Source organism: Toxorhynchites rutilus, chromosome 3, assembly GCF_029784135.1.
Source record: "Toxorhynchites rutilus septentrionalis strain SRP chromosome 3, ASM2978413v1, whole genome shotgun sequence".
In the NCBI taxonomy this organism is placed as follows: domain Eukaryota; kingdom Metazoa; phylum Arthropoda; class Insecta; order Diptera; family Culicidae; genus Toxorhynchites; species Toxorhynchites rutilus.
The window spans coordinates 16789529-16817063 of record NC_073746.1 but is presented as its reverse complement, the minus strand read 5'-3'; the positions used below and the strand labels follow the sequence as shown (position 1 = coordinate 16817063).

General features: G+C 41.3%; 1 protein-coding gene across 1 annotated transcript in view; it reads right to left on the bottom strand.

Annotated features, from left to right (window-relative positions):
• Window positions 1-27535, bottom strand: part of LOC129775540 (guanine nucleotide-binding protein subunit alpha homolog) — a 70175-nt gene that overhangs the window by 24824 nt on the left and 17816 nt on the right. The window contains exons 3-4 of the mRNA XM_055780385.1: window positions 4561-4699; window positions 4161-4369 (exon numbers count right to left, since the gene is read on the bottom strand). Of these exons, the coding sequence (XP_055636360.1) occupies window positions 4161-4369; window positions 4561-4699 (348 nt within the window). The remainder of the gene's footprint in view (window positions 1-4160; window positions 4370-4560; window positions 4700-27535) is intronic.

Sequence of the window (27535 nt, the reverse complement as noted above, 5' to 3'; positions counted from 1 at the left end):
TGGCCAGCCGTTTCGGAGAAGGTTTGATGCAGGTTTTGTTCAACGATAATCGGAATAATGACTATAATTTAAAAAGAACCGTCAGCTTATCACAAAGCAACACTTAATCGAATTTCGAGTGGTATGAAATAAGCATTTTCAAATTCCCAGGAGGTAATGCGACATCGAAGTCGCAGTTTCGTAATTCAACAAAGCGACGAAATTGTATTCATCTAGTTCCTTCAACCGTTTCGTGATTTCGTCAATAATTATGTCTTTAATCGATTCATATAAACGACGACAATTGATGACGTTACTGTCATTCATAGTTTCGCCAGAATTCTGAATTTTCAAAAAATCAATTGCATTTTTGAGCGTAATATCGAAATGATGATCTGCTTTGAGCTCCTCTATAGAAGCATGGCACGTTACGCACAAATTCTATCACATCTAATTCCTTTTTGACAAGGGACTACGTCTAACCGGAATATATTGGGGGTAAAATGAAAACCTAAACACAGAACATACAGGGCAAAATGAAAGATTTGGAATGCTAATAACTCGAACATTTCTTACTGGATCGGAAAGATGTTTGCATCAATTGATAGGTAATATTTCTACGCATCTATCGCAACTAACAATATGTTATTTTTCATTAGATAAACAATTGAATAACTTTAAAATATTAGGCGTTATCTAAACGCCCTAATTGCCTCGTTTTGATTGGCCCGATTTACGGTTTCACTAACACAGCCATCAAAACCAAGCAGCCTTGGGGAAATCGGCATTGCAAACATATGAAAGTAGGGGGAGCTTTTGTTCCCACCGAAATGTGTTCCATAACAGAGATTTCTAAACCAAGGTGCCTGGAAGAAATCGGCATTTCAAATTCATACAGGTCGGGGGTATTTTTGTTCCGACTGAAATATGTTTCCCTAACACATACTTCAAATCCATAGAGCGTGGGGAAATCGGCATCGCGAATTAATACAAGTCGGGAGTATTTCTGTTTCGATTGAAATGTGTTTCCCTAACACAGACTTCAAATCCATGGAGCTAGGGGAAATTGGCATTGCGAATTCATACAAGTCGGGGGTAATTTTGTTCCGATTGAAATGTGTTTCCCTAACACAAACTTCAACTCCATGGAGCGTGGGGAAATCGGCATTGCGAATTCATACAAGTCGGGTGTAAATCGGAAATCGGCCCTGTAAATAAATGCAAACTGCAAGTACTTTTGTTCTCGCTCGCCTATATGTCTGTCTTAACACAATCTTCTAAACTTAGGAACCTGGAAAAATCGTGCAGACACTAGAAGCGGATGAACTTTCCAGTTTCAAGCAAATTCGCGGTTCGAGAAGTACGTACACTTAAGAGATGTGCACTTCAAAGGGAAATGTAAAATAAAATAATCGTTTGATAATTCTTCCGTACATATATTTTGTCCTAGGCATCATACCAAACGTAAAAGGTATGTCATTAAATTTACTTGTAACGAAGAACAATCTATCACAATGTATGAATTGACTTAACATGGTATTTGTTCAATATTTTTACTCACAAAGCAAGTATATTGAATTCAATTGAATTTGGAAACTGTTTCAAGAATTTTATCAATACAAACGAATGATTGCTAAGCTAAAGTAGTCCCACGTCAACCTTGCGGTTATATCATGGATTTAACCCACCTTTTTTTTACTAAATTTGATAAAGAACATTCTTATGTGCAAAAATATTCGCAAAAAGTTTTAGCAAGAATTTCAATACGTGTGCACGACAATGAATATATCCAAAGAATAACCGTTGTTTCACCAAAAATTTGCAGCGCCATCATAGCTCTGGGCCACAATTTTGTCAGCATTAAGACCAAAGCACGCAGCTATTTCGTTCACATGACCGGCCAAGGCAGCGGAAGTTTTGAAACGTAAGCAGACAAACGTGTACTATATGTACCGGGTTCAAGTTGTCAACGAAAGAATACCAGCACATCCACAGCAATCTTTTATGAATTTCGTTTTCATATTTGCATCATGCTCGCTCGGGGTGTTCGGTGCTGTGTACCCTCGCGGTCTCGTGCCCTCTCTCAAATTTGAATTAAGTCAGGAATAGAAAGAGAAACAGAAAGGGAAACGATGACAACCACGAACAAACACTGAAGAGTGGTGGTGTGTATTTACCATCGTTTTCATCGGTTCGTTCAGCAGAAATATTGAACCTAAAACGTCATTTTTACGCAAGGCGGCGCATTAGTAGTAGTGATCGTTTCATACGTAGTTGACTGTGTTTGCCCTGTGTTTGGATGACAGCGGGTTCAGATGAATGGTTTGAACCCGGTATTCATTACTGCTTATTTCGTAGCGTTAAGGCTGTGTTGAGTGCGGATTGGGGTTAAGTCGAATGTAGCTACCAGATTATATTCTTCACGGTGAGTTTGAGTTCCACCGAAATAGAAAATAAAATAAGGATATTCGGGATAATATGGAAATCACAAAAAAATTACCGTCGATAATTCCTCATCCATCCACAAATGTGAAATAATATATATTTTATTCTGAGATTGTCTACCTGTCCTATGAACAGTTTGAACAGACGGACGAGACGCCTCTGATAAACTTATTGAATAACCTTAATAAACGTTTCTTAGCGACGTTTTAGCGACGAATTATTTTGATTCCATCGAAACAAGGAGCTGAATTATTGCACGAGAGAAGTCCAAGTGAGAATTCAGTCATTGAAAACAATGGGTAGTAATTACTATTGGAAGACGATGTATTACGAGATATGTCTTCTGCAGGGACAAAATCTGGACATACTTTTTTGGCAAAATCAAGAATCCATCGGTCGGAATACTCTTTGTTTTCGTTTGTATGGTTTTTGTTTCGCAAACACCTGGCTGTGTTCCATAGGGTACTCATAGATGTTTCCCTTGACAAACCTTTGACATATCGTCGCCAGTAACTGTGTTTTTTCGCTCCAATTAGTTTTTTGAATTTGGTCTCCAAAAGTTCATACCTATCAAAATTTGCCATTGAGCCATTTTGCGAAAAATTTCGAAAGCAGAGGATTTATTGAAATAAACATCCGAGCACTCTTTGTCCCACCAAGGAGCACCAATATTAAATTTATCAAACTTAATCATCTGTCTTAGTTTTTTTTATCACCATTCGAAAAAATTCCATTTTTTTAATGCAAGCGTTACTGCGGAATAATTGCTGTACCGAAATGATCTGGTAAGTTATCGAAGGCACGATATAAGCGAGCAGGAACAAATCTCATTGAATCTAAACATGCACAAATCACATCACGTTAGCAACTTAGCAGTTGGAATCCGATTTAATAAAAGCAGTCGCCCCCGGCGGCGGCGGTGATTTCGTAATTTTCGATTTATTTATTAGAGCAATCAGAGAGAGCAATTGAAACGCTACTGTGGGTCTGTGCAGCAATCACACATCCACTGGGCTTTATTTATTTATGCTTTTTACAATCCCCGCGCTATCGCAAACACTATATGCCGCCAATAAAACATTTTCTCTTGAACGAGGTGTGGGAATTGTTGTCTTCTGTTGTTGAACGGTTGGGTGTAGGTCAAGGGTGCGCCTTCCACACCAACGGAGCAGACCACATATTGAATCGATTAATATTCGAATCAGCCGAGATATCCGAGACCTTCACTTCGGCGACTGTATGTAAACCGGAAAGCCATTGCATTTGGCATCGATATAATTAATTTCTTGTTTGTTAAGCAACGGGAGGAGGAGACGCGTCAAAGCGCTCTCGCCCTGAAAGATCGCACTGCGGCGTTGTTATTCCAGTGCCGATCCACTGTATATCGTCTGAATCGCAGTTGGATGCCGTCAGCCCACCCTGATTTCCTACTAGTTCTGTAACTCGAGAGACTATTTTAGCATTTCAAATCCGAATCACATCGGAGTAATTAGAGCTGGAGTGTATTGTTGTGTTCGGCGAACGGGATAGAGAGGATCGCGACCGCGAATGCGCGGCTATCATATTTAATAAACTTTATTGGTTGATTGACACATAGCTAATGAGGAAATGCGAAACCCGTGTCGCGCCTCTGTGTTCAACATTTTGCAACCGTGCCACAATTGGGGCAAGCGAGCGCGCCCGAGTGTTGAAATGGGCCGCGTGAATCATCGAACCATCGACGAAATAATACTCACAATTTGAAACTCTCTCCGCCGATCGTAAGCCCTCCGGATGGCTCTGTCCTGCCACAGCATGTGGACAATCGGCACGTACTGGTGGAACTGCTCCACGTCCAGCAGTATGCCACTGTGAAACATGACCGCCTGGTTCGCGGCCAGCTGGGAGGTCGGATTCTCCCATGGTATATCTAGCTTATCCCTAGCGTCGCACAGCACTTGCATGCCTGGAAGAAACCAATAACAAACATCGGGATGAAATATTGTGTTGACGTTGGCGATATTATTTACTATTCGTCGCTGTTTACAGACTTGTCACGTTCACAGCGAAAACTTGGTCAATATTTCAGCGTAGTAAATAAATGATAATGATTGCTTGGAGAAAGCAAGATTCTACATTATAGTTTTAATCACTAACCTTTGACTATATTTTGGTAGATCACATGTTGATATTCCTTAACTAACTCGGGTTCAAACTTGATCCCGTGGATGATTCTCATCTGTTTGAGAAAGGTGGATTTGCCGGACTCGCCCGCACCTAGCAGTAGCAGTTTAACCTGTAATGGGAGAAATGAAAAAAAAAATAGATAAACCCGTCAATAGTGTGGTGGTTATTGCTACAATCTGTGGGGTAGTAAAAATCGTTGAAAGGCGGGAGAAGCAGCTTGCTTCACTATCTTAATCTTTTCTCCAACAACACTTCTCCGGAAAAAAACAACAGCAAAAAAAAGCCATGAAGCAGAACATGAATGGAGGGAAAAAAGTTCAACAGCAATAACAATGTAAAATAGAGACTGATCTCAACTTTATGGTTTTATTGCACTGTGGACCGGAGTTTAGGAACGACCGAAGACACAAACGAGAAGGGGTTACATCACTGTTTTTTCCCACTCAGTTGGGTCAGTGTCGAGGGTAAAATATTTGTCAATAGATACCGATGTTGTGACAAGCTACTTTTTGGTGCCTGAAGTATCAACATATGGAGGGGGTACATTCCCGGCAGGCTCATTCAAGGATGGTACAACAACTTACAGTGTTGCGAAAGTTTTGGTCCTAAATTGGCTCTTTGATTTCTGGCACTTCAACCCTTTTTTATAAGTTCCTTCTATTCTAAGTTATTCTCTGGAAGAACATTTGCAGCAAAATTTCCCGAGACGTGATGTGACCTTATTTTGTTGAAAAAATGTTCATATTAGTATATTTCCAAACACCTGCTCCGCCTTCATTTTGGAATCAAGGAAGTGGATCCACTATGAGCACGTTTCGTTGCACGAAAATTACATCTGGTCGGTTGATAAAATCCGAAATTCGAAATCAAATCAATACGTCCTTTTTTGTTACAATGTAGCAATTTAAGAACCTAAATTGAAGGCTGAATGAGTGATGAAAAATATTTGTGTTGGAAAAGGAAATATATATAAACTTCGATTCTAATTTGGGGTTTATATAAACTTTGATTATTCCATGCGCAGTTTATATAATTAGTTTGCAAAAAAAAAAAATCGCTAGACTTTGAGGTGCGCCAAACTGATATTTTTAAATGTGATGCAATAACTTCCAATTGTAATGCAAAAGAACAATGATGATCAGAAGAAAGCAATCGGATACCAACATAGTAAAGCACGACTATTGACTGTCGAATTTTGATATGGTTTCATTTTCTCCCACAAAACAATTGAACTAGGATACATATTTCAAGTTCGAAGGTACTAAATTCCATATTCCTGATTTCTGATCCCAGATCTAGTTTCCATATACCTTATTCCAAATTTCTGATCCAGAATTCCAGGTTCACACTTTCTTAATCTTAATTTCGTTCTTAATCCTTTTTTTTTCAAACTCCAATTTCTAGGTTCTAAATCTCTGGAATGAGCTTTAGATTCCAAGTTAAAATTCCATTTTCCAAATCCTAGATTACATATTTCAGATTTAACTCTTTGTGGTCGTTTGTCTGCTCTCAGCCACCACGGCAAGAAACCATGCTAATCTTATATTTTACTCAACCAAGCATCAGTTTATGCTTTTCCTAAACGAAGCTTGATGTCTAGTGAACCTGTTCACGAATTAATACGGTGCTTCTATGAGTAATAGATAACGGTACTCAGTAGCAAACAAAGTAGTCGCCCACTCAAGACAACGCACAGTGCGTTGAATGCATAGGAATGTGGAACAAAAATCATAACAGCAGAATTTAGCCATTGTAACACTTTGGTCTCTCATGTTATTTGAATAATCGCATAAGTGTCTCAAGCGACAAAATCGTTTTTATATAAAAACATCACATTAAAATACCTTGTTAAGCTAATACCTATATGATATATATATATTAGGGTGCCAATCAAAATGGTCATCTCGAATTTAAAAAATTTACCCCATAAAAAATGTTTACCACCTCGAGAAAACACCCTATGCTAAATATCAGCTCAATCGGGTTTGAGGAAAAGTGGCGCAAAGCGGTAAAAGTTTGCGTTTTTTTGGAAATCGAAAAATCGCCATCAATTTTAAAAGTCTCGATTTCCGGTAATTTTTCGGTTTTCAAAAAACACAAATTTTAACGTTTGTGGCACCAGTAAATGAAGTTCGAATGAGCTAATATTTTCCATAGGGTATATTATGGAAACATGTACAAATAAACATTTCGTAGCAAGTTCCGAATGTATAATCGAGATAACTATTTTTATTGGCACCCAAAACCCAACTTTTGTTTCGTATGCCGAAAAAAAATAAGGTCCCAGAGTGCCGATTTTTGACAAAAAAAAATTTTCGGGACAACACTAGATCTCGACGTTTCATGCCATTTTAAGACATTTGGCATCAAATTTTTTTTTCGAAAACTCCGATTTGGGTGATTTTTCGATTTTCAAAAAGCTCAAACTTTGACCGCTTTGCGCCACTCTTCCTTAAACCCGATTGAGCTGATATTTAGCATAGGGTGTTTTTTTGAGGTGGTAAACATTTTGTATAGGGTAACTTTTTGAAATTTTAAAGTTGATTTTTTCCCATACATTCATTGGCACCCTAATATATATAGTTCACAAAAATAAATTAAAAAATATTTATTTTTCATAATCTTGCATGTATCACGGCTGGAGTAAGTTAAATTAACCCTGTTCCAAAGCAACGCACCATCATATCATCATGGAGCAAGCGAACGCATCAACAAGAGTACACTCACATCCATCAACGAGGATTAGGGACCAGAGGTACGGCCAGCAACAACGGGCGGAGCAGTTTCAAAAGCATATAAATATTTGTAAAATTCCTAGAAATATATCATTATTCATCAAGCACTCCTCGAGTATACTTCTTTCGAAAGCAAGCCTTGTCCAGAGCATGCCGTCTTTAGAGCAACCAGATAGATGAAATTCAAAAATTTCATCCTAATCTGGTTCACTTAGTTCATCGAGAGTTAACAATTCTCAACTGCTTTTTCAAGGAAAAATAATTCCGACCAGTACGACACCCATGCCCAAATTAATACGACCACAAAGGGCTAAAAATGGAGTCTGGCCAAATTTCGATCCAATGTTCAAATTCCAAATTTCATATTTTAGATCCTAGATTTCAGATTCCACAGATTCGATTCAGAACCTCCCAAATTCCCAATTTTATCAAGTTTATCTAAGTTAAGAACGGCAGTCGATGTCCATTATGCTTGGGCAGTACCCGTAATCGGAGTAATCATATTTAGAATCTAATTTTGCAGCCATCCCATGCCAAATCAATACAGTTGTTCTAAGATTTTCTTCAAAAATTTGTAGTTTTATCCCTCATCGTAAAATATTAGACCCGTTTTTTTTTATTTTATCATTAGGCTGGACATTTTAAGGGTGATCAATTTTCCCCTTTTTTTTGTTTTCGAAAATGAATTTTTTCATCGAAATTGATTGTCTCAGTCTCAGCGTATAACATGATAGTCTAGGATAAGAAGTTTTAATGATTATTGATAATGTTACCGTCGCTATGAATCAATGTAGGTAATGATAGTCTGGTCGCATAGGAATATTGAACTGAATATTTGACTGAAAACATGTTAACTTTGAACAATCATAACTCAAAAACGAAAAAAACGCCTCTCTGATTTTTGGATATATTATGTAAAACAATCTCAGCGTTCATTTCCCTCGATGCCTGATTCAGTGCAAGAGGTCAAGGAATTGACCACTGTAATACAGTGGAATTGCAGAAGCATCATCCCTAAACTAGATCAATTTAAATTTTTAGTTCATAGCTCTAACTGTGATGTATTTTCCCTCTGTGAAACATGGCTTTCTTCAGCCGACGAGCTGAATTTCCACGATTTCAACATTATTCGCCTCGATCGAAATGACTCGTTTGGTGTCGTACTATTGGGGATTAAAAAATGTCACTCCTTCTACAGAGTCACTCTCCCATCGAGGACAGGCATTGAAGTTGTTGCTTGCCAGACACAAATCAATGGCAAAGACCTCTGCATTGCTTCGATATATATCCCTCCCAGAACTACGGTAGGCCGCCATCAGTTCTTTGATACTATCGAGGCAATGCCGGAGCCGCGGTTAATCTTGGGTGATTTCAACTCCCATGGAACAGCATGGGGATCACTCTACGATGACAACCGTGCCACTTTGATTTATGATCTGTGCGACAACTTCAAATTGACAGTTTTGAATACTGGGGAATCAACCAGAATAGCCAACCCCTCCTGCACGGGCAAGCATGCTAGACATATCTCTATGCTCTTCTTCGTTATCCCTGGATTGCATGTGGAAGGTAATCCAAGATCCCCACGGTAGTGATCACCTACCAATAATTTTATCGATCGCTAATGAATCAAGCTCTCGTGAGTCAGTCAATATTTCGTATGACCTCACGAAGAATATTGACTGGAGAACATTTGCGGAAATAATATCTGAAGCAATTGTTTCAATGCATGAACTTCCTCCACTCGAAGAGTATAACTTTATATCGAGTTTGATTTACGAAAGCGCACTTCAAGCTCAAAAGAAACGTGTACCGGCTACCACTTTCCGACGTCGTCCTCCATCACTTTGGTGGGACAAGGAATGTTCAAAGGTCTACCTTGAAAAATCATCCGCTTTCAAAAAAATCAGGAAAACTGGATTAGTGGAATGGTTTCGAAAGTACCAAGCTCTAGAAGCCAAACTAAAAGGTCTGATTAAAGCAAAAAAGCGTGGATATTGGCGGAAGTTCGTCAATGGTTTGTCAAGGGAGACCGCTATGAGTACTCTTTGGAATACGGCTAGGAGAATGCGTGGCTGGAACCATACCAATGAAAGTGAGGAATACTCTGACCGTTGGATTTTCAAATTTGCAAGGAAGGTTTGTCCCGATTCTGTTCCTGCACAAAGCGTCGTACGCGATATTCCGCTCCAATGCGATTATGAGAATTTATCGATGGTAGAATTCTCAATTGCCCTCCTCTCATGTAACAATTCAGCTCCGGGGTCGGACAAGATTAAATTCAACTTGTTGAAGAATCTTCCCGACTTGGCAAAACAGCGTTTGCTGAACTTGTTCAACAAGTTTCTGGAGCTGAATATTGTCCCGCATGACTGGAGACAAGTGAGAGTGATAGCCATACGGAGACCCAACAAGCCGGCTTGCGATCACAACTCGTATAGGCCGATTGCAATGTTATCCTGTATTCGTAAATTGTTAGAGAAAATGATTCTACTTCGTTTGGACAAGTGGGTCGAAACGAACAATTTGCTGTCAAATACGCAGTTTGGCTTCCGCCGAGGTAAAGGGACAAATGATTGTCTCGCGCTGCTATCTTCTGAAATCCAAATCGCATTTGCTCGCAAACATCAAATGGCTTCCGTTTTTCTCGATATCAAAGGGGCATTTGATTCAGTTTCCATGGAAATTCTCTCAGAGAAGCTTCATAATCGTGGACTTTCACCAATTCTTAACAATTTCCTGTACAATTTACTGTCAGAAAAGCACATGATTTTCTCTCATGGCAGCTCGAAATCTTCTCGTTACAGTTTTATGGGCCTACCACAAGGCTCCTGCCTAAGCCCCCTCTTGTACAGTTTTTACGTCAATGATATGGATGATTGTATAACTAGAGACTGCACGCTGAGACAACTTGCAGACGATGGAGTTATTTCCATCACGGGTACTAATCCCGTCGCTCTGCAAGAGTCGTTGCAAGATACCATGTACAATCTGTTCACGTGGGCCCTCAAGCTGGGTATCGAATTCTCTACGGAGAAAACTGAAATGGTCGTTTTTTCTAGGAAGCACGAACCCGCCCAATTCCAGCTTCACCTATCCGGCAAAACGATCCAACACTCTATGTTTTTCAAATACCTGGGTGTATATTTTGATCCTAAGTGTACCTGGGGGAGAATTATCCTACAGATTTCTCATCCGTTGCAAGATCATGAATCCATTGGTGATTGATAACTTCGAAAATCTACTCCAACTGACTCCTCAGTCAAGTTTTATGTCTTTATACCATGAGTACCTTACCCATGAAGTGCACCCTTCACCAGGCATCTCCAACCAAGTTTGCTTCCCATACTTCTGCAATTCCTCTGTCATTTTTGATCTGTCCACAAAACATCCATGGAATCCCAGATCACCTACGCTCCGATTCTATTCCGCCGATATTTTCGGCAGAATAAAGTTAGATCTGATAAAATGTTCTTTACTGACGGTTCATTCATAAACGGGTCCACTGGCTTCGGCATCTTCAATGTAAATTCCAGTGCCTCTTTCAAACTCAAAGATCCTTGTTCCGTGTATGTCGCTGAACTGGGTGTGATATATTACGCATTAGGGATCATTGAAACATTGCCCATCGACCACTATTTTATTTTTTCAGACAGTCTCAGCTCAATAGAGGCAATCCGCTCAATGAAAGTTGATAAACGCTCATCTTATTTCCTAACAAGAATAAGACATCTATTGAGTGTTTTGGTCGAAAAATTATTCAAGATTACCTTAGCATGGGTTCCCTCTCATTGCTCGATTCCGGGGAATGAGAAAGCGGACTCGCTAGCTAAGGTGGGCGCTTTAGGAGGCACACTTTTTGAAAGGCAAATTGCTTATAATGAATTTTTCCACATTCCTCGTCAGTATACACTCGTAAGTTGGCAGCGCATGTGGAGTGGTGATGAGTTCGGTGCTATCATGTGCTATCGAATCACAGTTCGGTCGTTGGTTACACACGATTATCCCTAAGGTCTCGACGAGTGCATGGTTCAAGGGATTGAATGTAGGTCGTGATTTCATTCGCGTGATATCTCGGCTTATGTCCAATCACTACAACCTAAACGCGCATCTCTATCGCATTGGGCTCGCAGCAAACAATCTTTGTGATTGTGGCGATGGCTACCACGACATCGATCATGTTGTCTGGTCGTGTATCCGGTTCCATGCTGCTCGCTCTCAGCTCTCTAGAGCACTGAGAGCAAAAGGCAGACAATCGGATATCCCCGTCCGGGATATCTTAGGTAGCCGGGATCCTGATCTTCTGCTTCATCTATACCTGTTCCTCAGAAACGCCGATGTCAACGTTTAATGATGTTTCCTTCGTTGTGTCTCCGTTTCATATCCCTCCTATCCGATCGATAAACTTTTACTTAGTCGCGGCAATACATACACACACTCTTTACAGATGCACGGGCCGAAGGTTGTACAGTCCACTGATCATTCAACAAGAGCCAAAGGTTGTACCGCTCATGACAACTCTACACGAGCTGATGATTGCGCCGGCTAGTGACCATTCTATCCTGGATTCCTCGAGTCGAGAAAGACGCACCACGCTAGATATGAGGTACAGACTAGGGGGGCGTTGCTGATTAATGGTCAGCTGCAGCCCAATAGGAAGTATCCCGTGTCGGGCACACGTACAGAGCATCGAAGACTGCAACATACCAATTATGAGAACACTTGTAATACTAACCTCGAGCCAACCGCGAGTAATCGGTTACATATTACTAACATAGTTGTAAGACAAAAATTGTCAAAATATTGGACTCCCGGCCCCGTCAGGCTAACGACACATGTGCCTTAATAAAATATATATTTTGGAAAAAAAATCTCAGCTTCAAGAAAGAATGGGCTATATCTATGATATAATCGCAAGGTTGACGTAGGACTATCCGCTTTTGTGGTCCGTGTTGGGAAACCGGAGTACAGAAATGCATGCAGATACAAAAGTACCCCGGCTTGTATGAATGAATAACTTCAATTTAATTTTTTATACTAAAGAGGCTTCAAACTTGAAAGAACATTCGCCTTTCGTATCTGTGTTGACCATTTTCCCTGGCTGCTCGATTTAGAAGTCCATGTTGGGGAAACATATTCCGATTTGCACAAACGCAAGCGATTACACAAGTATTCGCAGCTTGCATGTATTTGCAATGCCGATTTCTCCAGGCTACTTTGTTTTGTATTATTTATTCACCGACATCGTTGACACAAAATCACACAGATTGGATACGGCCACTTAATACTATTCTTAAAAACTACTCTGTTAACATCAAAATCGAAATATGTACTCACGTTAAGTGGTCGCACACGTCGTTGATGAATAAAACGAAGATCAGAGGTTCCAAGTGACTACCTTGCCGGACACCTGACGGTATTTTCAAGATCTCAGATTTGGCATCAGGGACCCTAACGAACCCTTCCTACATGACAAATAAGAATTCAGTCAGCGAGCAATCCACGGAGGAAGGCCTAAGCGATTCAGTTTCGAAACGGCAAGATTGTGAGATACTTTATCGAAAGCCTTCTAGAAGTCTATGTACACGGCGTCTATTGCTGACGCTTCTCGATGTTGCGAATAACTGTGCTGGTGAAGGTCATCAAGTTTGAGGTTGTCGAGCGTTTTTTTATGAATTCATTGAGAATCCCAGATCATTGGTCGAACAGCTAAATACAATCTGTCATGCAAAAGTCTTTCTAGTACCTTGGTCAACCAGCTGAAGATCGAGATGGGTTGAAAATTTTCTACATTGTGCATATTACCAGCCTTGAAGATCGGCGGCGTCAATTGATGCAAGCTTCCAGACATCCGGAAAACTGTCATCCGTAAGGAAGTGGTTCAATATAAGCATTATGGGGACGGCTAACGATGCTGCACAGTTCTTGACGAAGGATGATGGAGTATAGTCCGGACCTGATCCTTTCGATGCTTCAACCGAACGAAGAGCTTCAAAAATATCGGCGCGACTGAAGTGATGCTGCTGCATGCGAATATTCTTTTTGGCCTTTCATTTTTATTCATATAGACAGAAGATATAGCAGCATTTTATTGAAAACCGAAAAATCACCCAAGGGAGGAGAAAAGAAATCGGAGTTTTCGAAAAAAAAAATTGATGCCAAATGTCTTAGAATTGCATGAAACGGCGCGATTTACTGTTATCTCGAACAAATTTTTTTTTGTCAAAAATCGACTTTTCGACACTTGCTCGTTTTTGTCGATTTTTGACGAAAATCCCCTGCCGCAGCCTTCGAAAATGACCCAATATTTTGCAGAGGGTATTTTATCGTGAAAATCAACATTTCGTTGGGAGTTCCGCATGAAAAATCGATATGACGATTTCCATTGGCACCCTAAAACATACGTTTTGTCTCGTATTTCGAAAAAAACGACTCCCAGAGCGTCGATTTTTGACAACAAAAAAATTTCGAGATGACAGTAGATCTCGAAGTTTTATGTAATTTGAAGACATTTGGCATAATTTTTTTTTTCGAAAACCCCGATTTCCTTTACTCCCCCCTTGGGTGATTTCTCGTTTTTCAGAAAACTAGGGATGGGTTATACCTATGATATAAATGCAAGGTTGACATAGGACTGCCGTTGGCTTAGTAATCAATTGTATTTCTCCAATTAGCAATAAACCCACCTGGAATGTTCCTTATCGGGTACGATATCGCCGCTGCACAGAGCTATCTTTTGTGTGTATTGATCAAATTATTGATTATATTAGTGAATGAATGAAACTATTTACGAATTCAATTGCAAACAATTCCCAATTTAAGTCAATTCATGCATTATGGTAGTAGTTATCGGAGCAAATAGTTATCAACATTTTGCCTTATCATCAAACGGTATGCGTAAGAGTTCAGTGAGCTGGCGACACGAAGAGATATCTTCCATGCAGTCTTGAATAATCGAGCCAAAGCGCTGCATTTGTACCCGCTTTTGTAGACCATGATAGCAAAACGAATTCCGGAGTGTAAAAAAGCTTGGGGGTATGAAAGTATTTCCGACTTGAATGTATCTGCAATGCCGATTTTCCCAACTTCTTGGTTTCGGAAGCTGTATTGGGAAAAACAGATTCCGGTTTGTAAAAAATGCAAGCGAGTACCAAAATGTTATTTTAATCCACTAATTTAGATGTTCCACTACTATATCCTGTACTAAATATCTCATCTTTCAAATGAAAGCAACAGAATCGGATTACGTAGCTTACTTTTCAATGTAGAGCCAGTTTGAGCCAACAGAGTCCGAAACAAAGAAAAAGTTCTATAACTCTGTTATCGTTGAAATTCGAACATATGCGTAGAAGGATCACCTCCTGAGCGATTCTGGAAAACATATTTTCTTTATATGAGAAAGATGTTTTTTCACTTTAAGGGAATGAATCAAAAATTCAAATTCATACCATAATTGGGACACTTACCCTAATATATGACAATTTATGACATAAAAAAAATATGAAAAAATGTTCTGTATCTCGATACCTCCCTAACTCGATGGTCCCTTTGTATATCGAGTTTGGGAGAGTTGACTGTATTTCACAATTGTCACGTAGCGTTTCATCGCAGGATGTAAAAATTCTTACAGATAAAATTTACGAAATTCATATGTTTGCCGTTTGAAACTGACGTTTGATCTTACTCACACTTCGGTTTGAAGTGTTATTTTTCTTATAGTGATATATCAATGCTGAAATTAAGTTTCAGCGTTTGAAATTAAATTGCATACGCTGAGACATAATAGCTTAATGGATAAAGATACAATACAATTACAACTACAGATACAATTTGTTCAACGAATTTTGCAAGTTCTGAAACTAATCCCTGCTAGCAGATGCTTACTCCGGTGTAGCATCCTAAATTAACAACTTCCTTATCAGCGCCAATTGAGCATCGAATAGTCTAAAGCTAACCCTCCGGGGTCACAATACTCGCACAACAGAGAGAAGAAAAAGAACACACCCGAACAGATGAACACATGCGACCGCGCGCACGATCGATGTGTCCCGAGCGACATGTGCCAAATTACCAGATGATTAATGGGCCGATCCAAGGTCTCCCGTACGCGCGCACACTCCCATCCGAACAACGCCGCGAGAGATCATTCCGCGTAGCTTCATCCCAACAGCGCCAGCGGCGACTGACATTGACCTACAGGCGCTTTTTTTCTTCTTCTGTTTCTTTCTCCCCTTTTCTCTCTGACTACTTTCTCGCCGTTGGAACCCATAGGACACAACGCGCGATGCGCCGTGAAGAGATGCATCTCCTCTTCAAACGGGAGATAAACCTTGTAAACAATGTTAATTGCATCAAGTGGGATATACGGACAGGTGGTGGAAATCTTATTGAAAGTTGAACGAATCTGGTGAAAGATCCAAATGTCGCCGCCGGTGCAATTTTGACCCGTGTACTAGAATGTGACGAATGTCGGCAGCTGGTCATTATCTTGGACGGAGGAATCCTCCACTTTGGAGCTTCCATAGAAGAATGGAGGTTGGTATGTCGGGAGAAAGAAAATGAAATTCATGCAATGGGAATCGGAGATTCGCCAAACTGCCTCAAGCTCAGATGGCGCAAAGCGCAAAATCACAGCACGACATTTATTCTTTAGAGGTTATCGTCCACTAACTGGTTTCCGTTAAAAGAATGATTCCCCAAAATATTCTGAATGTCCACAAATAACTATCATAAATATGTTTCTTAGCGAAATACAAGGCAAAGCTTTTCTATTGTATCACCCACGGGTTTCGACGACGGGAATATCATACCTAGTCATCAGATCGTAATAAACTATTAATCCTTCTATGAAATATGATATTAGGATTGCAAATTAAAGGCTTTCCGGTTGTAAATCGTTAAGTTTTACGACCCATTTTAATCGATGGAGATTGAGATGTTTCGAACGCTTTAGATTAGTCAGTAGAAACGGGAAGAATTATTATTGTGAGGGGTGATGAAATCCATGAAAAAACCAGATTGAAAGGAAACAACCATATGCAAAAATCTCAACCCGCGTATGAATTACTAAAATTGAAGTTTTTTTTGTTTGAAATCAATTTCTCCAACAAAATCCCACCACACTACACCTTTGTCCGGAAGTAAAAACAACCAACCAATGAGACAAAAACCAAACGACCCTTCGGTCCGATTTTATGTACATTAATTATAATACATTTGCCACATTTTCACTAATTTCCCGTTCTTTTTTTATCGATTATGGCTCGCACAAATGACCTCCGCCGGGGATGGCAGACCTTCCACCGGTCGCGTTCGACCTTTAATTTCGAACTTTTACTGCACACTCATCCGGATCCCATGTTATATATATCCGGAAACATGAAACCGGCTGGCCGAAGCAATTTTTCTTTTTTTTTTTCACCACAAAACAATCCCTTTCACTATAGGAGAACCCAGCAAAAAGATGGATTTCCCTTCGATTTTTCATTTATTCATTCATTCATTCGTGCGATGCAACCACATTGCAATTTCTGTCTTTTTGTATTTTCGTTTTGTCGTTCGTTTCATTCGAGAAATGATACCTTCCCCAAAAGATCACACCGTGACAAGTTCAGCTGAACTTGAAATTGGCGAACGAAAGAACACACGAAACAACAAAATTCCTGGCCTGGGAATAAAAATATCCACTGAAAACAAAATAAACAACAGCAGCCAGCAGCTTGGGCGGGGAAGAGTGTGGCAATCCGTCCAAGTCCGTCTCTTGTCTGAGTCGATGTGTCGAATCCGAGGGCGGGACAGACAACGTTAGGTTTGCTTGCGCCGAACCGCCTGAACCGGATACCGGATATGGCGTCCAAATGGACCGTGCGATGAAGTTCGATGGGTCTGTTTTTGTTTTGCATGCTGATTCTTGGATGTGTTTCCTTAGGCAGCGTGCGGAATGACAGCTAGATTAGATTAGTTCGGGGATAGATCTCAAACGTTTGAATAATATTGCAAACATTGCGCACTTACGGTGCACTATTCCCGTTTCAGTTCACACAGTGTCACACATTGGTTGACCGACTTTCGTTACGCGCAATTGGTTCATTAGTGTTCCATTAGCACCCCATTTATCATCTTTCCGATTGCTTTCCGCGCCTCGTTTACTACTGACCCGTGCAGCAGTTGCTGCTGCTGCTGCTGCTGCCTCCATCGATGGTGGTGATGATTAGTGCTTCTCGAAACTTTTGCCAGCCGGATCTGGCGGCAAAGGTTTGTTCAACTGTAACGACCTCGATGGACGCACTTTTGTCGCGTCTCTCGCTATTTGTAAAGCGGTCATTCTTCGGCCGATAATTATGGCGGATTGTGAGAGGTTGACCCAGTGGAAGAGTATTCCGAAGGCAATTATTTGGCATGAGTCTTCTTCGGAATGGAAGTAATTGAAATTAAACAGATCTGCGTTTTGGGATTTACTGGAGGAGAAAGCTACCATCATTAATGATGATGCAAAAATGTAAAATCAACGTATTATGATATTTTTCAACACATATGTAGTACCAACTACTACACAAATATCAGAACCCGGACCGTCACTAGAAATCTATCTGCATCCTAAAAGAAGTCATAGAGCAATTCCACTCGAAGCTGCCGTTTCTGATCGACTTTTGACGTAGGACTACGTCTTTCATTTATGTACCAGGATTTTTCAATGTTTCGAAAACGATAGTGTGACGTCGGAGTGCAAGGTTTTGAACGTTAACCCTTTCGCTAGGGGGTCTCCGTAGCCACATTGGTTGCGCGTTCGCTTAGTAAGCGATCGATCGTGAGTTCAAAACTCAGGGCCCTCATTGACCATCTTTGTGTTGTTACAGAATAGCTACGTCCACGCAACAATCATCAGCGATGGAGGTCGATCCACGGTCGAAATAAGATCGATTCATCCATACAACTGCTCTGCTCTGCCAGACACATCGGGCTACTGTTCTATAAATAACTCAACAATGATCAAACAACTGTCTCCGCTGTCCGGTGGTCCAACTGGATAATGGAAGAACAGAAAGAACACCCTTACGCCTAAATGGCTACTGTGTGAATGTACCATATGTAATGGTATAGAAGGAATACTGGCGAATGGCAACTGTGTAATGTGCTAATTATAGATATGATAACCATGTGACATGTACACGATTAAAATTCGGCTCTGTTACAGCTAAAATGCTAATGAGCCAAAATAAATAAATGGGATAAAAAAAAAAAAAATCTCATCAACATAGGGTAGGAGCCTGCCAGTTGGTCTCAAATGTTCCTATCTCACGCCTCCACGAAGATCATATGACGACATTTTTAGATCGGGCGTGAACTGGAAACACACACCTGGTCTTGGCTCCGAGAACGGGTGTCGAAAGTGGCTAAGTGAGGGGGTGCGAGCGAGTCAGAGCGCTATATCTCTCCCGGGGAAGGCCTCCCGGGTCATGGAAGCCTTGCCAACCCGCTGTCTCCCGGGCAAAGGAGATACACCCAGAAAATGGAGCTACGTTCACGAAGAGTAATTAGAATGCGATCACCCGAGGAGGGTCCCCGAACTGGAGCTGGTCCTGGAACGGGCGTAAGAGCGAGCGGCCAGCGGCTGGAGGGCGATGTGCAAGAGCGGGCCACCAGCCGGGTTCAACCCGAAGAGCTACCGCCACACGGAAACAGCAGCCATCGACATCACCCAAGAAACGCTGCGCCTACGAGACGTGTTGCGACTGCCAGACGACAGTCGTCCACACTTGTGGGTACCACTAGGCGCCGGATCATGTGGACACACGAAATGAATGAATTCGTGATCCGCGCCTATTACATCTGCACTGCTTTGGAGACGGACATGAGCGGTCGCCCTCGAATACTAACAATGTTCGAGGAAGCGTATCCAGAGTTCGTCGGGAGGCTTGATCAGAACGCGATGAACGCGAGGCGTAGAGCGATAGTACGCAACAACATGCTCTCCCAAACGCAAATCGACGAGATCAAGCAGCAGGTGCAGAGAGAAATAAGCTCCAGGAACAACAGAGCAAGCGATGTGTCGAGACGAAGTTCAGTACGGCTGAGCAATTCATTCGCGAGTGGGGCACGCGAATCAGCACCAGTAGAGGCCACAGTACAACAACCCCCTGAGCCGGAAGACCCACAGCCAGATCAACAACTACTACGCGATCTGGTCTTCCACTACGACGAGGCGATCTCACAGTTCCGCGACACAGACCCATTGTCGCGCCCCAGGATCCCGAAGTTGCAGCATTCCCGCAGGCTGACAAGTGCAGTAAAGCTCATGAACGAGTACGTTCTTCCGCTGCACTTGGTTGATGCTGAGAACATGGAGGAGCTGCAACTGAAAGTTTACTGTGCTGCTGTGGCGACCGCCAAAAGTTTAGGATACCGTATTAGGCCAAGAGGCGGACTGCTCCAACATCTCCGTGAAAGGCGTGAGCCTCCATGGCGAAGGAGATTGGAGCAACGGATCCTAAACAAGCGAGCCGCAATTGGAAGACTGATGGCGTACAAAAGAGGCAGCAGATCGGCGAAATTATGTCGCCAAGTTGCTGTGATCGTGCGGCCTACTGAACTTCGCCAGCTGGGAGCTCACCTGCTGACGGAAAAACTCGACACACTGGTACAGCAATTGAGCGTCCTAACTAAACGGCTGAAACGTTACTCTGACTCTGCAAAGCGCCAGGAACAAAATCGGATGTTCAGAGATAACGAAAAAGCGTTCTACGACCACATTAGCGACGAGAAGCCCGACTACCGCGAAGGTTTGCCAGATATTAGCGATGTGACGAACTTCTGGGCTGGTATTTGGGAGACCCCAGTACAACATCGCGACGGGCAAATGTGGTTAAGACGGGAGGAGGAGAGTTGTGGTGAAATTGGAGAGATGCCAGCTATCATCGTCGAAGAGAACGATGTCCGCGAAGCCTCGCGGTACCTGAGGAACTGGGCAGCACCGGGCCCCGATGGTGTTCAGAACTTCTGGCACAAGAAGCTGACCGTCGCACATCAAAAGATAGCTGAGTGCTTCAATAAGATGCTACGTGACCCACACAACCTCCCTGAATTCGCCACCCGTGGCGTCACATTCCTCCTCCCGAAAGACAGCAACACATTGAACCCATCAAAGTACAGGCCGATAACGTGCCTATCGAGTCTGTACAAGATATTAAGCAGCATCATAACCGCCAAAGTTTCTGCCCACTGCGAACAACACCATATCATCGCAGAAGAGCAGAAAGGATGCAGAAAAAATACGCATGGCTGCTAAGACCAGGCCATCATCGACGCAACCATAGTCGGCCAGGCGGTTTATAATCAGCGGAACCTAAGCATGGCCTATATCGATTACAGGAAGGCTTATGACTCCATACCTCACTCGTTTCTCGTCCGGGTATTGGAGCTCTACAAAATTGATCCCGTCGTCGTTAGGTTCCTGCAGCATGCGATGAGGCAGTGGAGCACGTCTCTGCACCTTAGTGATGGGGAAAATGTGTTGCAGTCTAGAACGCTGCAGATAAAGAGGGGGATATTCCAAGGCGACTCTTTCAGCCCGCTTTGGTTTTGTCTGGCATTGAACCCCCTCAGTAGGACGCTCAATAGAAACGGTCATGGCTATAAAATAAGGTATGGCGACGGCGCCCACGAAGAAGTGACCCATACCTTTTACATGGACGATCTCAAGGTCTACGCTGATTCACGTCAGCGTCTAGGTGTAGCTATCCGGGTTGTCGAAGACATAAGCAGGGACATCTGTATGGAGTTCGGCCTCGACAAGTGTCGCTGTGTCCACCTGCTGAAAGGACAACTTACCGAATCCGGAGGCTACGAGGTCTATGACGGCGAGTTTATAAGAGACATGGTTCGTGGCGAATCCTATAAATATCTTGGATTCCGACAGCTCACCGGGATTCGCCACTCCGACATCAAGACGGAGCTGCGAGACAAGTTCTTGAGTCGAGTGAACTGTGTCCTGAGGACTTTCCTCAACGCGGGGAACAAGGTACGCGCGATCAACACATTCGCGGTTCCCCTGCTGACCTTCAGTTTTGGTGTAGTCAAATGGAGCAAAACTGACCTAGAGGACCTTGAGAGGAGGATGAGGAAAGCATTCAAAGAGGCCGGAATGCACCATCCTCAATCGGCACTGGAGAGAGTTTCACTACCACGCAAAGAAGGGGGACTTGGAATCGTCGACATTTCTGCACTGTGTGTTGCCCAGGTACGACAACTGCGCGAGTACTTCGCAGAACGCGCCAACCAAAACGCGCTATACCGGGCTGTCTGCGCCGCTGACAGAGGATACAGCGCTCTGCACTTGGCGCAAGCGGAGTACCAACTAAACTGCAATCTGCAGACAGTGGAGGAGAAGATTGCAGCTTGGAAGCAGAAGGCAGTGCATGGTGCCCACCCCCATCAACTGGACCGGCCACACGTCGACAAGGCCGCATCTAATCTGTGGCTAACGCGTGGTGAACTCTCTTCAGTAGTAGAAGCCGACATGATAGCCATCCAGGACAGGATAATGCCGACGAGAAACTGCAGGCGGTACGTCTGGCATCAAGACGTTGATGACATTTGCCGGATGTGCCATCAACCAGGTGAAAACATAGAACACATTATGGGAGGCTGTCCCGTTTTGGCCAACGCAGCCTACACCGAGCGCCACAACAACGTGGCCCGTATTGTTCATCGACAACTGGCGCTCCAATGTGCTCTACTGGAAGACAACGTACCAAACTACCGGTACCTGCCTGCACCTGTCCTGGAAAATGACCGTTTCAAGCTGTACTGGGATCGCACTGTTCTGACCGACCTCTCGATCCACCACAACCGCCCAGATATAATGGTTTACGACAAGAGCGACCGCAAAGTCACCATCATCGATGTCGCTATTCCACTGAACCAGAATCTGGAGGAGACCCACGGTCGCAAAATCTGCAAGTACCGACCATTGGCCGTGGAGCTCAAGGAACTGTGGGGGCTAAGGGAGGTCCCAAGAATTGTTCCAGTCGTTCTCTCTGGAACTGGAATTATCCCGAAGACACTTCTGGAAGCGCTAAAGGTGTTGAACATCGAGAAGGAATTGGCCGGCATCCAAAAGTCGGTCATCCTTAGCACCTGCGCGATTGTCCGACAATTCCTCGGTCAGGACTAAAACAGCACGAGCATGCAGATACGTGCATTCCGCAGTGCCTAGTCCCCCTTTGGCATTCAGAAGCCCGGGGGCAGGTGAAAATTCTGGCTAGGTTCGCCTAGTTAAGAAGTGAGATAAGTCTGCCAAAAAAAAACCCTTTCGCTACGAGCGTCGTCTATAGACGACATCCGCGCGATGAGCTGTGTGTACGAGCGTCGTCTTTAGACGACATGAGAGTGATACTGCACATCGATCGCACCACCGCGATGTGCATACTTTTAGGCACAGTCGGGGTTGCCAACCATAATTTTTAAAAATCAAGAAGAATGAAAATAAAAATCAGGATAAATCAGGATACCTCGTAATGGGCTGTCCGAAAAGATAATGTCGATTTTCGGGAAAACACAAACATAATTTTCAATCAAAGCATTATAATTGAATTTTATATCCATAGTTCTGTTTCCCAATCTTTCGCCTTCTTTTACGCAGCTTAAATATTCTATCCTCACAGAAAATGTTTGCTTCCTCGTCGAAAACTGCTGCGAGCCATACATGTGAGAAACAGAAAGCTAGGTAGTAGCTCATAATACAGTATCCATTCCAAATCCCACCAGAAACAGAGTATATCATTCTTCGGGCGAAGACCGGATATGTAAAAGAATTACTAAGCATGGTATAAATCCTCGCATAAGCGGAAATACTGTTCTTTAAACTTAATCTCGTTGTAATTTCATAAATTCGTCAGACAAAGTCATGAAATTTCCTAGCAAGTTTTGGAAAGCCACGAAACAATTGAGGGAGAGATAGAAAAAACTAAATACAGCTTTGCGTCTAGAGAATTTAACTTAATGTTAGATATATACAAGTGTAAACCGGAGAACTATCATGACAGAAAACTTTGACATGGAAACCAGTATATTTATTACAAACTAGCTGTACCCTGCCACGCTTTGCTGTGGCACATTGTGGTTGCATGGTTGAGTTGAATTTTTAATTTTTTTATGTTGTAACAACAATCGTAGTTGTGTTTGGTTGTTTTGTATATTGTATCATAGTTTGAGCTCAATCGGTTCCATACTTTTCGAGTTTTTAATGCGCACACAAACGAACAGAAAATTTATATATATATATATATATATATATATATATATATATATATATATATATATATATATATATATATATATATATATATATATATACAGGGAAACTTCGATGTAACGTACCCTCTTTATAACGTACCCCCGATATAACGTGACTCGATACAACGTACATTTTACCCCGATATAACGTACACATTTTCAAAGTGTAAAAGAAAAAAAAAATCATTTTTTTTCTGATAGAACAATGAAATATCTGTATTGTGATGCTAAAACAAGTTTTGTACCTTCAATCAAACCCGAAATACACCTGGTTTTGTGATTCCGGATTCTAAATGAATCAAGCTTTAATCAACAGTACGAAGGGAAACATTATGAGAAAGGCTGGCTTCGTCTTCTGATTGAAGTTAATCATTAACTTTACTAAAACAGCAACACAATTATGTATTATAGACTACGTTTGTGAGTACTCTATTATGCTTCGATACAACGTACAATTCTGAAAGTGAAATGTACGTTATATCGAAGTATATATATATATATATATATATATATATATATATATATATATATATATATATATATATATATATATATATATATATATATATATATATATATATATATATATATATATATATATAGAGATAATGTAAAGAGTACAAAAATCAGGATAGATTGAGTGTTCGTCAGGATATCATGGAACGCGCTAAAAAGTCTGGGAAATCCTGAAAAATCAAGAAGGTAGGCATCTCTGGGCACAGTGCTCCGTACTCCGGCGGAGCACACTGCCTTATTGAAAGGGTTAATACACTCTGTCCAACTTCTATAAGACCACCCTGATTCTATTTCGTTGCAACACAAACAGTTAGAATTTCAACAAGATAGATTCATACATTGTTGAATGCTTAGAATAAAGTATATTAAACGTCAATTTCGTTCAAAAGAGTTGTTTGTTTATTTATTGTGTTTAAATATGATAATTTCAGCTGTCCAGTTTCTATAATTATCAATGATTATGGATGAGGATGAGGTATGAGGATTATCAATGCAAAATTCACAACGATCGGCTGATTTGCATGTCAATAATTGGCAACCTTGCCATTTACGCTAATAACCTGGAAAATTCGTGTTGGAATACTATGTACCAAATGCTACTGAACGAATTTCTCGATATTTGTCCATGTTTCCGGAATTGCGACCTTGAGCTCTTCAATCGTGGTGTACCGTTTTCTCTCAGTGTAGATTCTGCGTACAAGGATCCCACTAAGATTCAAATCTGGAGAGTGAGCTGACCAGTCCAAAAAAAAAAGTTTTGGTCCTTATTCATTGCTTAGTTTCCATGCTGATATGAATAGTAGAACATGCTGGAATGTGATTTTGACGTGGGACTACGTCTAACCGGAATATATGGAGGGTAAAATGAAAACCTAAACACAGAACATGCAAGAAAAAATGAAAGATTTCGAATGCTTATAGCTCGAACATTTCGTACTGGATAGGAGAGATGTTTGCATCACTTGATAGGGAATATTTCTACGCATCTATCGCAACTAACAAAATGTTGTTTTTCATTAGATAAACAATTGAATAACTGTAAAATATTAGGCGTTATCTAAACGCCCTAACTGCATCGTTTTGATTGGCCCGATTTATGGTTTCCCTAACACAGCCATCAGAACCAAGCAGCCTTGGGGAAATCGGCATTGCAAATACATGAAAGTAGGGGGACTTTTGTTCTCATCGAAAAATGTTCCCTAACACAGACTTTAAAACCAAGCAGCGAAATCGGCATTGCAAACACACGAAAGAGCCCAGAGGCGAGTGAACTGAAAAGTTTAAACCCTCTTAAAGCCAAAAAGAAGAAAAAGAACACACGAAAGTAGGGGGAGCTTTTGTTCCCACCGAAATGTGTTCCCTAATAGAGATTTCTAAACCAAGGTGCCTGGAGAAATCGGTATTTCAAATTCATGCAAGTCGGGGGTATTTTTGTTCCGACTGGAATGTGTTTCCCTAACACAGACTTCAAATCCATGAAGCGTGGGGAAATCGGCATTGCGAATTCATACAAATCGGGGGTATTTTTGTTCCGATTGAAATGTGTTTCCCTAACACAGACTTCAAAACCGAGGTTTCTGGGGAAATCGGCTCTGCAAATAAATGCAAACTGCGAGTACTTTTGTCCTCGCTTGCCTTTGTGCAGAGTGGAATATGTCTGTCCTAACATGATCTTCTAAACTTAGGAACCTGGGAAAATCGTGCAGACACTAGAAGCGAATGAACTTCCCAGTTTCAAGCAAATTCGAGATTCGAGAAGTATGTACACTTTTGGGATGTAAACTTCAGAGGGAAATGTAAAATAAAATAATCGTTTGATAATTTTTTTTTGTCTTTATTGGAAAGATTTTCAGCCTTAGGCTGGTTCATCAAACGTTTGATAATTCTTCCGTACATATATTTTGTTCTAGTCATCATACCAAACGTAAAAGGTCCGTCATTAAATTTACTTGTAACGAAGAACAATCAATCACAATAAATGAATTGACTTTACACGGCATTTGTTAATTTTTTTCACTCACAGAGCAAATATATTGAACTCAATTGAATTTGGAAACTGTTTCATTCAATCAAGAATTTAATCAATACAAACGAATGATTGCTAAGCTAAGGTAGTTCCACGTGAACCTTGCGGTTATATCATAGATATAACCCACTATTTTTTTTTTGTGACGTTATCCACGCAACAACGGTAGGAGAGAGAATTCCAGAACATGTATGTAATCCTTAAATGATATGAAAGCCTCCACAAAAATTCCTGGTTGAAAAATACTGTTCCTTCTTCCGTAAATCACGCCAGTACCGGTTGAAACCATCAAGACCATCCTAATTGAACATTTTTCGTCAGTGAAGATAATCTATACATTGAAGAACTTTTTGTTATCCGAGTAACATTTAAATTGAAATATTGCTTTATTTGCATAAGCGATTTTGAGGTATTTGAATCTGTTCTAGCTATTTCCCGCTTATCCAGGTCAGTGAGCTTCGATTTACGTGAAGCTCTCTCCTTCTTACCGTATCCTTGAGGATTCGTCAAATAATTGAGCACTGCTTGATGGAATCGTCCAATCCGATGAGAAATTTCTCTGATACCAACATTTCCTTGGTGAAATGCATCGATTTGTCTTTCTTTTCTCTCTGTGAACACTTTTCCTTTTTCCCCGGCATTTTCCAGATTAATTAATCAAAACAACTAAAACAACGGGAAAATGTAACTGGTGTTATAGAAACTTGACACTTGGAAAATAAAAAAACCTTTGGTTTACGTTCAGCGCTTGCACACACACATATGAAAATCATGCAGGGTATGGTAGTCACCAATACCTACACACTAGAGTATAAGTTTAAGCATTGTTTATTTATAATGACACAAAGCATCAAGACCTGGTATTATAGAAGTTGGACAGCGTGTACCCTAGGGTGCCAATGAATGTATGGGAAAAAAACGACCCTTAAATTTCAAAAAGTTACCCTATACAAAATGTTCACCACCTCGAAAAAACATTCATTCAGCTCAATCGGACTTAAGGGAGAGTGGCGTAAAGCGGTCAAAGTTAGAGTTTTTTGAAAATCGAAAAATCAGCCAGAGGGAGAGTAAAGGAAATCGGGGTTTTCGAAAAAAAAATTTATGCCAAATGTCTTAAAATCGATGAAACGTCGAGATCTAGTGTCATTTCAAAATTTTTTTTTGTCAAAAATCGACACTCTGGGACATAGTTTTTTTTTCCGGAACACGAGACGAAACGTATGGTTTTAAGTGTCAATAAAAATAGTTATCTCGATTTTTCAATCGGAACTTGTTGATTTGCACGATAATATACCATATGCAAAATATTAGCTCATTCGAACTTCATTTATTAGCGTTGCAGTTTTTTGAAAACCAAAAAATCGCCGGAAATCGA